The 15634-nt window shown below is 39.0% G+C and overlaps 1 protein-coding gene across 1 annotated transcript in view; it reads right to left on the bottom strand.

Moving 5' to 3' along the window:
• Positions 1–247: 247 nt before the first annotated feature.
• Positions 248–15634, bottom strand: part of LOC121737580 (huntingtin-like) — a 52220-nt gene continuing 36833 nt past the window's right edge. Inside the window, exons 30-43 of the mRNA XM_042129237.1 lie at positions 10352–10483; positions 9373–9525; positions 8035–9070; positions 7500–7696; positions 6879–7025; positions 6268–6459; positions 5558–5706; positions 4977–5107; positions 3936–4127; positions 3281–3447; positions 2726–2864; positions 1753–1888; positions 1060–1379; positions 248–725 (exon numbers count right to left, since the gene is read on the bottom strand). Coding sequence (XP_041985171.1) covers positions 318–725; positions 1060–1379; positions 1753–1888; positions 2726–2864; positions 3281–3447; positions 3936–4127; positions 4977–5107; positions 5558–5706; positions 6268–6459; positions 6879–7025; positions 7500–7696; positions 8035–9070; positions 9373–9525; positions 10352–10483 — 3499 coding nt within the window. The 3' untranslated portion in view covers positions 248–317. The remainder of the gene's footprint in view (positions 726–1059; positions 1380–1752; positions 1889–2725; positions 2865–3280; positions 3448–3935; positions 4128–4976; positions 5108–5557; positions 5707–6267; positions 6460–6878; positions 7026–7499; positions 7697–8034; positions 9071–9372; positions 9526–10351; positions 10484–15634) is intronic.

Raw genomic sequence — 15634 nt, 5'->3', positions numbered from 1 at the left:
TGGTCCGCCATCTTGTTAGAAGCAACTTCTCTGATAGTACATATAAGACAACGTGAAGGTAATATAGGTGGCAGGACCCGTCAAGTTAATAATTTTAAATAATCGAATTGACGACACCAGTTATCAGCAGTGCACCATTGTTGCGCACGTTCCCTATAGACCTGACCAAGAGCTTAAGACTAAGCGGGCCTCTAGACGACGACGATTATTGACCGTCTAGGGTTGATATTAAACATCGCGCCTTTTAATTGTAAAATAAACTGTTCAATAAAATTGAGGCGTGATATTGACAATACATTTGATCGTCTAGGGCCTGCTTACTTGTTCCCAGGTTTCTCTGCACTCATACATTGCAGTACATCTTTCAAACTCTCATTTTCCTCACACATTTCTTTCCACTTCTCATACTGGTTACCATTAAACTCGGAATGTAAGGACACTATACACAGCAGTCTTCGATCCGCGAACGACATGGTCACCCTATTAGCTATATCGAAAATTCCCGATTTCGACTCTGTATTGTGGAAGCCCAGTTTAAATATATATTGAGAGAGGTGTCTTAGTGTCCGTATGTGCGTATTCGAGTTGGCAGACACGAGTAGAGTCAGGAGGCAATATGGTAGCAGTTCGGTAGATATCTTGCCAAAGACCAAGTGACATAGCGCTTCGAATATCCAAAAACTCAGCACGGGCAGTTGGTCTTGAGATATCGAGGTTTCGAATACCTGAAAAAATTAAAATTAGTTAAAATTATTGAATATCATTTTTATTAGAACAAAAAAGAATTGTTTGTCCACTTACGCCTAACTAAAATGTAGTCCCGCGATTCAAATAAAAATTAAATTCTAATGCAAAATGAATGGAGCTTTGTTTCTTGTTCGAAACAATCTGTTTTTATAAAAAACCAAATGGAATTGATATGAAACACACTTGATCGAAAAAGGAACGGAGGTGCATTCATATTAGAATGAACATTTAAACACTTTCAAATGCTCGTTAGATGACAGATTTTTCCTAAAAATAAGGGTAAATTTTCACATTGAATAAAATAAAACTAACCTCAAAAACAACATCAGCCGTCAACACCGAGTTCTCTATCCATCTGTCCCTCTCGCTCAATAGTCCTATCCTTTTCTTCTCCGTCTCTTTACAACATTCTAAAAACTCTATGACAACTCTACTTAAAGTAGCCGCAGGGGGTAGAGTCTCTCTTAAAAAGTATTTCAAGACAGAGACGACGATATGTTTTGTCTCCCTCGATTTAGATTGACGTAACAATTTGTATAGGAGGGTTATACGCTCCATGGAATTCATAAGCACATCGGGATCCATGTTAGAAACGTCTGACTCAAGTTTCGGACTTATAAGTTTGCTGTCAGCTGAAAAAAAATCAAAATAAACACACAAGCCATAGTATGGATTACACGATTAAACACGTCTCGTCAAATATAAAAAAATACGTGTGACACTCGAGGACTGCCGCGGTAAAGCTATTGCATAGTATTTTTATATCAACTTATGCAATTATAATTCGCATACGTCTAGTCGCACGAACTTTGTATGCGTGCCGAAGTCCGCCGAACTGAAATGACGTTAGACTATGCACGGCGTTGCCGCACCGCTTTGTCAGTCGGAGCGGGGGGGTGTGTGTTAGGTCTATTTTCGTTACGGAACTCCTTGATTCGGTCGCCGCGCTCGAGTCGCAAAGCTCGCGAAAAAAAGCTAAACAATATCTCAATAACTTGTACTCACCACTAAACAAGTGCACCATCAGTATTCGTATCGCATGGCGCTCGGGATAATCTTGCATGTGTTTTGTCAGCCTTTCTATTATGTTGTTCTTGAGGTCCTTAGGCAGGACTTGTTGCCTCAACACTGTTGTTATACCCTGAAAACATTTTATTAAAATTACCTCTAAGTTTTTTATAAATTTGAAATGACAGAGCCGCGCACAATTTTTAGATCGTTCATCAAAGTTCAGCAGTGGGAAGATCTGGTCGGCATGCAAGTTGCCCGCATCCTGTCACGCGGGCAACACGCGAGCTGCCAGCTGCATGTTATCACCCGCATGCGGTCCGTTCCCATTGGACGCCTCCGCGGTCTAGTGGTATAGAGCGCGGCTCTTGACTCGAAGGTCGTGGGTTCGATTCCCCCGTTGGAAACATGTTATTTCCAAGTTTGGTTAGGACAATGCATTCTGATTGTCTGACAAGTAAGATGATCCAATGATCCATGCGTCGGATGGGCATGTAAAAAGTCGGTCCTGCGTCGCGCTCTTGTGTACTGCGCACACACTTGGGCACTATAAAATTACTTCTGCTTAGCTGGCCTGGTTTAAATGAAACCGGCCACCATCACCGAAACCGGTGTGGGAGCTATTATTATTATTATATTCCCGTAAAAAGAACTGTCACTAATGCCAGTGTGACAGCAAAATATATTCGAATGTCATTTGCTTGAATGTGACAGGAGTTTCAGAAATTCGAGACGTATCCGCGCGGATTCGCTTTATGAATCGAGGCGCTGTTTCGCGCGCGGGTGACACGTATGACTGATATATTGTGTATAACTATACTTTGACGACCAGCTCGGTGCAGTATTTTCGGGGTTTAGTCAACACGAAGTCCACGGCGACAGTCACCAGGTCGGGGCTGCCCAGTTCCGCCGCTAGGGACAGTATAGCCCAGTGTAGGCAGTGTATACTGATATATGTGTATAACTATACCTTGACGACCAGCTCGGTGCAGTAATGTCGGGGTTTAGTCAACACGAAGTCCACGGCGACAGTCACCAGGTCGGGGCTGCCCAGCTCCGCCGCTCGGAACAGTATGGCCCAGTATAGGCTCTGCTCGTATACTGATATCCTGAAAAAAAGAATGGTTTTCAATGTAAGGGAAATTCGATCTTATTATTTAGGGTAAAAGGTAATGTACTGGGTTGTCGACGAAAGCCACGAAAGAGCTGGAAAATATAATAACGCAGGTAGAATCGGCGATCAGCTGGCATTTGACAGATACGCACACTTATAAAAACGCCAGCAGCTGATGGCGATTTCACAGTCAAAAGAAAATATAAAAATTAAAAACTTAAACGTCATATATCCCAAAGCCCTTAAGTAAATAAAACCATACTATTACTATAAATGCGAAAGTGTGTCTGTCAGTCTATCTGTCCGTTAACTCTTCACCCCAAACCACAGAACTTGGCTGAAATTTGGTATTGAGATACATTGGACATTGAATCACGGGAAAGGACATTGGATACTCTAAAAAGTACTCACTTATCACTATGCACGTTCTGCGCCGCCTTATCTCTCAACAGGGCGATTATGTCAGCCGGTGTATGCCTGTTCAGTAGCAGCAGCCAGCCGCGTAGAGACGCCTGACGGTTCGGCGCGAAGCTCGATGATAGAGACTTGAGTAGCTTCTCGTGGACTGTTGATAGCTCCTATAATGTTATCATTATTAGCATCGTTATCATCATAACCAAGAGTCATGACACGAGGGGTATGTTCCGAAATAAAAACAGTATACTCGCCAGTGCGTTGACCGTATATCACTTGTTGGGAATACGTCATACTTGTCTCATAAGAGCAATAATAAGTGAGAATTCGGCGAGTACACTGGGTTATTTCTGTGAACGTCTCCGAGTGTAATTTTTCAATGATATTTATAATATATATCACATTTTGACGCGACATTTTTACGTAGCAACGGACAAGAGATAACAAGAGATAATGTGGAAGGGTGACTGTCTTCTACTGTCAAGCGTTGTCGCAAAACAGCTTTATAGCATACGTGATAATTATTATAATTCGTTTAGACGACGAAACGATACGACTTCGCTCTAAAGAACTTTAAAGTTAGCTTGGCTAATCTCCTTTCCACTGTTGACATCCAACCCAACTTGTATGAAGAATGGACAGTCTCCTTTACCTGTTCATGTCCATGTATAACGGGCAGGCACGTAGCTAGCGCCTGTAGCGCGGGCGCAGCAGGCGCGGGAGGCGGCGGCGGGTGTGCCAACGCGGCGGCGGCGCGCGCCCAATGCGCCTCGCGTCTGAATACGCCACTGGCGAGAGACACCACTCGGACTAAGGCGACGCGAGCCGCTGCACCGGTGTTCGCCTGGAAATTGAGAAAAACGCATTTTTAACGGCACTTGTGTAATTCCTTTTGTATATATTTATAGACACTTTGTACCATGAGCGCCGTACATTTTTCCAACGCAGGGGGCAGTTGCAACTCTTAACTTCTCTGCATATTCACCCATACTGCTCAGAAGTGAGGATATAGTGCTCAGAGTTATTTTCGGACGTATTAACAGCCTTCTAATCAATATAATTAACGATATTCATTTTACCTGTTAATTTTCTTCATGGGCTTGTAGTCTATAACTTGAACATGCACTTAATATGTGTAAGCCATTTATAGGTGTCAACTGTCAACACATAGACATAGATCAAGATAGATACCGCATGTCGCTCCATTTGTATGAAAACGAGCGTGACACTTTTTTTATAGCTACTGTGACGTACCGATGATAAGAAAAGTGCCCCATTATCTAGGCCAACGTTTCTATTTGAATTTCTACAGTTCAATACGGCACTTTTAGGCATTTAGGCATTTTTAAAATTCCGATTGACGTCCGATTCCGATAGCAGACTAAAGAACAGACTTTCGAAAGACGAGCATTGCCAGTGACGGATTATGACTACTTGATGCCTTAAGCAATCCATGCCTGCGTCCCTATCCGTATCTCAACTAGTATCAGTCTTTGAATCTTTACTCTTTTGGTGCCCCTCACACGTGATGCCCTAGGCAAGGTCTTAATTTGATTAAGGGCTAAACCGTCACTGAGCATTGCTCATCGTTTGGTAACGCGATATGGCACCCGAAGTACATACACATGCGGTATCTATCATGATCTATGTCTGTGTGTCAACAGCATATCCTAATCTAGATTCTAGTATATACCTTAGGGTCCAGCATATCAATAGTGACATCCATCAATATCTGTATACAGCTGTTGATGTCGATAACTTCATTCTTTCTCGTCCTTTTCACTTCTCTTCTCACTTTGAGAGATGAAGGTCCATCGTTCAAGCCTAAAAAGTTAAAAAAGAAATGCTGCTATAATATTTTAAATTACAACACTATTAAATACATCAATGCTTGTCGATTCACAAAAAATCCAACAATCTACAAAGTGAAAAATAGTGATAATACTTCTGGCCTTAGGGTGTGTATGTGTCCCTTATACACAGTTCACTGTGAAAGTAGCAGCGCTGAAAGATTACGCTGTGAAATTAGAAGCCCCAGCATCATGACATTGCCCATACAAAAGTTTAAAAAGTTACATTATCAGTGCTGTTACTTACACAGACAATTCTATACTCATACACAGAACACACCCTAAGTTTTATTATCATTTATTAGTTTTGTTACACCTTTTATATTATCCGTAAGATAGCAGGATAACTACACAATCATTTTAATCAATATATTAAGTTTCTGTTAACAATAAGCCTAATAAATAATAATAAAAAACTGCCTACCTGAAACGCACTTCAAATACTCCGTACTAAACTGTCCGTAGTGAAAACCGATGTTGCCGTTTCTTTTCATCGCCACTCGTTCCAGATTCAAATTTTCGAATATCGAATACGCTGAGGTACCCACTAAAATATTTCTTAGACGGGCCATGCTGAAAAAAAAATGTTATCACATTATCTAACATTTTTTAAAACTATCTCATAATATAATATTATTCTTTTGTGATACATCATCAATTGAAATACAGTGATAAAATTCCAAAAACTGGAGTAAAAATATTGATAGCTATGCGGCACCTCGCAATGACACATGTTCAAAGCGTAAAAAAGCTTGTCGATGCGTCTGGGTGACTATAAAAGGTCCTAATACTGGTATCTCGCTCCCAAATTATACTGACCCGCTCGCACACAACGTCGTGAGTAAGCGGCACGTACGCACGCAGCGTAGCCGGCCGCTAGCAGCAGCTGAGTGACACCCTGCACTGCCCAGTGCGAGAGACCACACCCATATCTCTTTAAGATGCTATCTCGCTCCCACAGATCTACTATCTCGCTTATTTACCCGTCAGTAAGCGGCACATACGCTCGCGGTATATGTAACGGCCCTCTGCCCCTCACCGTAGGGCCGGCCGCTAACAACAGCTGTGTTACGCCCTGCACCGCCATTACTAATGCTATCCTGCTCTCATATATCTACTATCCCGCTCACTCACCCGTCAGTAAGCGGCACGTACGCTCGCGGTATATGTAGCGGCCCCTTTCCCCTCACCACGGGGCCGGCCGCTAGCAGCAGCTGAGTGACGCCCTGCACCGCCCAATGCGCCCCGTTACCCTGAAGGGCACCAAGTAACCCCACCCATATCTCCTCGAACTGCTTTTTTGATGACCAGCCTATTAGGTTAACTCTGGAAGTGTAATAAAGTTAAAAGTTAATATTATTATCATTGTCAATAATGTTTATTAGTCAAATTGTAACTAAGGGTTCCGTAACTAATGCCTATAAAACGGAACTTTTAAATATTCTACATGTCTATCTTGTTGTACGTTGGTATGACACAAACAGTTTACTCCGAAACAATAAGGTCTATACTATTGATACTTGGCAAATATAAGTATCCTGTGAATTGAAATTTAATTCAAAGAATTATAGGCGTATTTTATAGTGAGATTATAATCTACAGACTCACAATTCTAAAGTCACAAGGCCACTTTAGCGCGTGGCCATCTTCGGAACTAACTACGCCATATTGTCAAATGGGCAATACTTTTGCCCAGAAGGTCTATTCTCCAATTTTACCAACGAACGTATCATTATTCTAATTACCTGAACAAGAATTTCTCAAGCACATCCATATCTTGCAGCGCTTGGAGCGGTAAGTCTATTCTCTGTAGATGGTCCTTCGAGACGGCTGCGTCGACGGACGACCAAGCGATCGGCGGTATGAGCGCTGCGTTGCTTAGCAACTCTAACCTGAAAAATAAACAAACTTAGGCTTTAAGGGCAGTTATTGTGGGACTCAAAATTCAGGTCTTTGCATCCGTTGTGGATGGTTTATACACAATTATCCCTAGCCTGGAACATGATTTTTTGATTGCCCAAGCACATACGGCATTTTCGCTAGATAAGTCGGTCTAGTCCAGAGGATTGAATAGCTCAATTAGTTTGGGACCAACCATCACCATGTTTTCCTTCACAGTTGTGAGACTGCACCAGTAATCATTCATCATCAAAGCAAAAGATATAGATAATATAGAACTTTAATTTCTTAGCTTTAGTCATTGCTGAGAAAAATCGACATCGTTACAGCCAAATTATAAAGGCGTCGCCTTAACTTAATCACTTAGCAGTTACTTGAAGTAGCCAATTTTTTTTAGTAATAATTACAAGAATAGTTTTTACCAAGGTGGCAAAATATTTCTCTATTCTGTCTACGCATTCCCTCACCTTGCCAAAGATACCAAGAGATCTTCAATAGGCTTCCTACATCTTGCTCCTAACAGATGCCTATCTTGTTGCTCATAGAAATTCTCCTCCCAATAGTCAATAAGCGTGATGATCTTCTCACAGGTGATGATGATATCTGGCTTTGGACCTTCACCTTGGTAGTTCATATGAGGTTTCAATATTAAGGGCTTCTTATCCTGGAATTTAAAGAAATAGAATTGATTGTATATAATAATTGTCTGTTCTTAAGGGCGTCGCAAACTAAAGAGTAGAGAATGGAAATGTGAAAAAATTGTTTGGCCTTAAATAAGTTTAATTGATCTTTATTTGAAAATTACTGACTCTATAATTCTATGTTGTATGATTCGCAAAATAAAAAGCAATTAATGGAATTGATACAAAATATGAAAACGTAAGTCAATTTTGATGAAAGGCACAAATATAAACTACAGGCAAATACAAATAGAAGTATAATTTGTATCTTATATCTATGTTTGGAGTGCAAGAAGTTGCATATCATCTAGCACTAACTTACCTTAACCAAAAACTTGACCACAGCATACAAACAATTGATAGCAGATTGGTTCCTGTTCAAATTGATTTCAACATTCAATTCTGCGAATATTTCATTCACTCTCAACGCTTTAGCAACATTCTCTAGTGTTTTTAATATTATATAATCTACTGATACATGATCAGTAGCTGTATTATTTACTCTAAATGACACATCTGCATGCACAGGAGTTTCTACCGTCTTCTTGTTTTTGACCAAAAAGGAAAGATACTGTAGAGATACAACAGAGAATACTGCAACATTTCTCGCTAGGGTATTAGGAAGTATATTCTCGAAGCATTTTTCAAGCAGATCGCAATCGGTTTCATCAAGGACGCTCATTATTTTGTTAATACATTCCAGAAAACCATCCAAAATTGTGTGTATTGTTAGAAACTCCTGGTAGAATTGTTTATCTTGGAATACTTGGTGGCATCTTCTTGTATACCTATCTATTGTGTGTTCGTTATTTAGGTTAAAGTTCTCTGACTGACTTAAAGGTCTGCTTTGCTTTGGAAACACTTTGAGAAGATCCGCCAAAGATTTATCTAGCACTGTAACTCCAACTTGATACAGTTTAGGCAAATCTGGTATGACTATGTCTATTTCTTCGTCAGCAATTTCTAGACTTCCCATCTTATCAGTAACTTCTGCGTCAGATACGTACGATATGAAGAATTGTGATTTTGATTCTTTATTATCACTCTTTTTAAATACATGTAAAGTGTTAGCTACATTCAATTTGTTACTGTCTATAGATGATGTCATCTCTTCTTTCATTTTCTCCATCTCTCTTCTCTCTCTTACAGCTTCTATTTCTGCTTCTCTCAGTTCATTATCGGTGATCAAATTCAAGAAATCTTTAATGAAAGTATCGCACGAGATTTGGAAGCAAGATTTTAATATTTGTCTATCGAACTCTGGACAAGACATTATTGTGGTTATATCTTCTGAAGAGAGCTTAGCTAACGAGCACGCTAGGTAGTAATGTTTAGATGTGTCATCCTTTTGACAGCATCTGCAAAATAATAGGTAATTTTACTTTACACTGCTACTAAAGTTGTAAATTAGTCTTAAAACTCACAACTGATATTTTACATACCGTACTTTAGCCTTCATTCTAAGACATGATGTAACTATAAGCATTGCATTTTTAGAGAAAACATTATGGCGTTGAATAATATAAAGCTTTGTATAATAATGTCGTAATTAGCAGCCCACTTGGTGGTTTTTTCGGACACAATAAAGCATTATATCAAGTCTTTCAGCTTATTTTGCTTCAATATCATCATCATCATCACAACCATCATCATCACCTACCTGCTCTTGATCTGGTTGACCAGCCATTGCCCATCCACGTTGGTGGTGTGTATATAGTGTGGATTGATAGCTCTGTCCTGGTTGAGGTCCAGGGGTGACAGGTCGAAGACGGTAGACGCCAACGCGTTGATTTCCACCACCAGAGTGGGGTATCTGAGGACAGTTATGCGCATTTTTTTAACTTTTCACCTTCAATTTGTATAATATGTAGCAAAGCAATTTTTGACGCCACGCCGGTCTTTCTAGCCAGGTAAATTCGTCGGCAACGTAAAATATAATTGTTTGATTTTATAAAGGGAATAGCGCTGCACAGGAGATAATGATGCCTGTATCCCTCTGATCTAATTGTATCTGACAAGTTTTTTTTTTTTTAATATATGAGCGAGCCTATCGAATGCAATCAATTCTTGAACGAGAAAAAAATATTTCGCTACGTACTGTTGGCAATAACTTTTTATTGTATTTACGAAATTACAAAACTCAATTTTAATACTATAAGTCATATCAGCCTATAGTCGTCCACTGCTGGACATAGGCCTCTATAAGTACATATAAAATTTTAAGTAATAAGGTAACGAGCAAACGAATCGCCCCATGGAAAGTACCGTCGTCTATAAACATAACGATGACAAAAGACTTTCGGAATGTGCTATGATATGAATATGTAAAGACATGATTTTTATTATTATTATTTTGTCTGTGTCTACACACATCAAAATAGCAAACAATATGCAAAACCAGTATGCGACCAACATAACATTAATGATAATGACTAATTTTAGTTCTTTGTAAATTAATTGATATTATATTAGTCTAATTTGCATATAAAATTTACTGTATGTCACATACAAGGATTTTCTCGTTTAAAAAGATCAGGTTAATATCAAGCAAAGAGCAAATACTTCGTATAATGGTAGACCGCGGAGCAGCGCACACCAGTCTATCACCTGTCGCATTGCTGTCTCTTCCCCTAGCTCACCTCACATGCACCCGGTCCCTCTGCAGCATCTCCAGGGCGACCTGAACGTCCTCCTTCGACAGCTGGCTGGTGATCACCTCCGGGGGGAGACCGCGGAGAAGCGCACACCGGTCTATCGCCAACTTTGTGAACCTGGAGCAGTAACACTACAGTTACAGCAAAGGTATTCAAGGGATGAATGATCTTGGCGACACAGGAGATACAGTGGTGGGAATGTATAGTGGGCCAAAGCCCGTATAAAAAATAAGAAAAAAAAGGGATGAATGAAATAAACATACAGCGTGTAACTAAGTGATACTACTTTAGGGTTAATGCAGAACTCAATGCGACGCGAAGATGCATTTCTAAATTTATATGGATTTGACAAATTTCCAAGACGTCTACATAAAAATTTAGAAATGCATCTACGTGTCGCGTTGTGGTCTGTATTGACAATGAGTCTCCAGTACAGAGTTGACTGTGGAAATAGCAGCGCTGAAAGAGTAACTTTTTTTAAATTTAATAGGCCAATTAATGACGCCGCGCTGGGACGCTTGCCCATACAGCGTATTCCCTCTCAAAAGGCCGGCAACGCACCTGCAGATCTTCTGATGTTTCGGGTGTCCATGGGCGGCGGTTGTTGCTTTCCATCAGGTGACCCGTTTGCTCGTTCGCAATTTCAAAAAAAAAAAAAACCGGCCAAGTGCGAGTCGGACTCGCGCACCGAGGGTTCCGACAGCTTAAAGGTATTATAGACCTGAGTATTTAGTATGAATTTCAATTTAATACCTCTACGCGTTTATGAGGAAATGGGTAGTAAGTTTAAAATTATTAAAAAAAAATATATTATGTGATGTAACTAAAAATTTATGGTTTTCGTAATTTTTCCTTTATCTATGCTATAAGACGTTGCTTCGTACCAAATTTCAAGATTCTGAGTTCACGGGAAGCACCCTGTAGGTTTTGATTCCCTTGCAAGTGTCGAAAATTTGCGGCATAAACGGCTGTATCTTTTGATTGCGTTGGCTTAGAAGTTTGATTTTTTCACAGCTTCAAGGGACAGTAGACCTGAGTAATTGATATAAATTTCAGCTTCATACCTCCACGCGTTCCTGAGAAAAAGGGTCTTGACAGACGGACAGACGGACAACAAAGTGATCCTATAAGGGTTCCGTTTTTTCCTTTTGAGGTACGGAACCCTAAAAATACAGAGCACAAAAAAACCCTTACAAATAGACTCTTAAGACTATCAATTTGTGGCGGTACCCACAATTCGTCTAACATTCCTGCATCGCGCTATCGAAGTTTTCTAAGCGCGTCGGTATATACGACAGCTGAGATGTATCACGAGGGCTTCGGCCTGACCGAGCATAACACCTCGCTCGGTTGGAAGATCCTCCTTTGCGGCCTCCACGCACATCTCCACAAATTTATAACATATGTATAAGTTTCACTATTAATAATATTTATGGTCTGGATACTATTAACACGAGTAGGCTATAGAACTTAATATTATTAACATAATAATTATATTATGTATGAATTCAGATGTTCTTCCTACACCATAATGTCAAGGGTTACTGCGTATTGTTTGTCAGAGATCTCGGTTAGCAAGGCCGGTGAGGGGTAACAGAATAGATCGAAATAGATCGTTATCATCATCATCATCATCATACTTTTTCTTGTCAGATTTACAGTGAGTCATCAATGAGAAAGTCAAAACGATTTTCTTTCATTAAAGACTTTAAACAACAATAAGTAAGTCAATTAACTTGACTAAATAATTCATAATAATTAAATTGAATTATGACATCCGTACTTATGAATCACTTGGACATGACTGAACTAATTTACTGTAGTCTAGCATACAATATGTATATAATAATAATTATATAATAAGTTATAACAATAGATAATATAATTATAAATTATAGATTATACTAATTTGCCCTAATTTCACCAAGGACTGTTAAAATTAACGCTCGAATTAGTATCAAGTTATCTCTTTTGTTTTTCTTATGAATAAAAGAGAAAACATATAATTTTAACAAGCTGCTAACATCAGACGTTGGTAAAATTGGGGCTAAGGCCCGCTCGCACATGTGTATATTATAGTTGAGTGACTTTGATATTAAATCCGTACTAATATTATAAATACAAGTGTGTCAGTTACCTCTTCACGACCAAACAACTAAACCGATTATGTTGGGGTATGAAGATTTTTATATGGAGCATGACCTACCTACTGTCTGCAATTGTGTTGTGTTTTTCAAAAATGGATAGATAACATCAATACAAACAAGAAATAATCTTGGACAAAACCACGTAAAGTGTCACATTTCGAAGATACGAGCTGCTAAAGTTTGTTATCTATCCATTTTTGAAAAAAATATTCGTGAACGCGAAAAAACCACATTTAGTGGACAGTAGGTCGGCCAAAATCTTCATACCCCTTTGGTATAGATATACTTTGAGTCCCGGAAAAGGGCGTAGGATACTTTTTAACCTGAAATCGGAAGGTTCCCGCGCGATAGACGAGTTCTGGCATAAACTGGTAGAGTAAAGAAGAACCTTAGCGACCCCTTTTTTAAATAAATTAATATCATATACAATATTATTATGTAAGTATTATGTTCTTTGTTTGCTGTTTGTTTCTTTGTTTAACTTCTCTAGCGTATTTTATGTGTGTGAAAACTTGTAATTGGCCTTCCTGTGTTATTTTATAACTACTTGTTACTCTAGCTGTAAGTTTTCCTAAATAAATAAAAAATAAAATAACGGACTCGTCTAGTCAGTTAATAACAATATGATATTCGTGGATCACCATTTCATCTTTCTATTCCTTTATTTCTCTTTCATCCTTTGTTTTCATAAAGAGAAGACATACATTTTGACAATTGATCAGCAACAAAACTGGTTCAAATAGGCATTATGTAACAAAATAACCGCTAGTTATTCGATACGCTACCTAGGTGTCAGGTTCAGATTTCAGAGTGTAATAAATTTAAGATGTTAATTAATACTGAAACAGTTATATAGGGTGTAACAAAACTAAGTGATAATACTTAAGGGTGTGTGTGTTATTTGTTAAGCCCGTTGTAAACATTGGCCCAACATTGGACCAATTATGTAGAGTACGGATTGGCTAATTCAGTTCAATTTTTATTCAATTCAATTCAATTCAATTTATTTATTTGCAAAATGTGTATTAGTAAAGATGTTAGTAGAGATTTAGGCAAGCCAAGGCCTCTACACGTTGGCCCACTGCGCTAGCTCAATGCGTTGGACGGTTGGACCAATATGTACAGCCGCCTTTACAGAGTTCACTGTGAAAGTAGCAGCGCTGAAAAAGTTACTTTGACCTCCAATGCTTCAGCGTCAAGAATTTGCCAACAACGTAAATGGCAAAACAACGTTTGCCGGGTCAACTAGTAAACTATAAAGCTACGTAATAAATAAAAACAATAGAAGAAGGGCATAGAAACACGGTCAGATGTGAAAACAAAAGTGTTAAATTGTATTGTGTAATAAACAATCTGACATTATTATGGTAGAAAAGTGCAGTTAGATAATCTTGGACACACCAAACATAGGGGACTAAAGGCTCAACTGACACTTATAGGGCAGCGTCATTTTTTCCTATAGTCAGGACAATTTAAGGTGGCACCAGCGGTCATTGACCTTCCTAATCTAGGAGCTATATTGTGAAAAACACTCGCATTGCATTCTGTAAACTTAAGAATAAAATTGAATTCTTGGAAAGAAGCGTGGGAGAGCCATGCTTCGGCACGAATGGGCCGGCTCGACCGGATAAATACCACGTTCTCACAGAAAACCGGCGTGAAACAGCGCTTGCGCTGTGTTTCGCCGAGTGAGTGAGTTTACCGGATGCCCAATCCCCTAACCCCTACCCTATTCCCTTCCCTACCCTCAACTATTCCCTTCCCTTCCCTTCCCTACCCTCCCCTATTACCCTATTCCCTCTTAAAAGGCCGGCAACGCACTTGCAGCTCTTCTGATGCTGCGAGTGTCCATGGGCGACGGAAGTTGCTTTCCATCAGGTGACCCGTTTGCTCGTTTGCCCCCTTATTTCATTAAAAAAAAAACAGTCTATTATAGTTTCATATTGGTAACTCTTCGTATGATAATCTCCAACTATTTATGAGTTTGAAGTGATATAATCCATACTCTCTTCACATCGTGTATTCAAAATACGATATCGCCCTTAGATGTCGAAGTCGTACTTGTCAAATGAATAAGGCCGGCCGTTCCCAATATATCTCTGGTTTTGCCCTACTAGACATAGGAATAGCTCATAATTGACATAAAATATATGTCTCTAATGTCTAATGTGAGTTATTCCTATCCCTAGTAGGGCAAAACCAGAGATAGATCAAATATTGGGAACGGCCGTTAGTGTACTGACCTTTCCCGGTACTCAAAGTATATCCCAGCAAAATCGGTTCAGCGATTTAGGCGTGAAGAGGTAACAGACAGACAGACACACACAATTTCGAATTTATAATATTAGTATAATATTAGTATCGATATTGGATATAGCAAGTGAATTCACATTAGCTTGATGGACGCACTTTCAATCTATGGCATACATTCTATGCAGGCAGCTATTCTAAACCTAAACTTCTTACAGTGCAGCCGTGTTTTCGCGATATATTCTTTATCATAAGATATACTTACAATATTTTAATAACGTTAATAATTAAAATAGAACGAATTAAAAAAAAATTAAGTGACAAAGCTTTTTCTTTTAATTATTGGTGGAGAATCTGTGTAATATTATTGGTGATTAAAATATATAGGGTAAGAATTTTACAACATTTATATTATTATTTTGGCTCAGGGCCATAAACTTTTAATACCTTTTAAAATAATTGAACACCTTTAATTTATTGTATAGCGGAGACCAGTTATATTGTAAATGGCTCGGTGAACTTCGTATCACTTCCCTTTTAATATAAACTTTTCCTGGACTGCCACAAATATTTCAAGACTAGAATTAGCCAAATCGGTTCAGCTTTTCTCGAGTTAAAACTTCAGAACGCCTCGCTAAAGCGAGACTAACAAAATTTAATTATTATTTTTTATTATTATTGAAAACAGAATAATTATTATAGAGGATAGATTTTTTTGGTGATGGGGGGAAAATTGGGGGGAACAATTTTTTGGGGGAATTGTTGGAGGAAAAAATCTGGGAACAGACGGCGAAATCTACGAAGGCCCGTTTTTACCCTTTGGTTACGACTTACGGAACCATAAAAATAGACGGTCCTGATGATGATGATG

This window comes from Aricia agestis, chromosome 21, assembly GCF_905147365.1.
Source record: "Aricia agestis chromosome 21, ilAriAges1.1, whole genome shotgun sequence".
NCBI lineage: Eukaryota > Metazoa > Arthropoda > Insecta > Lepidoptera > Lycaenidae > Aricia > Aricia agestis.
The sequence above is the reverse complement of the archived record's forward strand: the minus strand, read 5'-3'. Positions and strand labels throughout refer to the sequence as shown.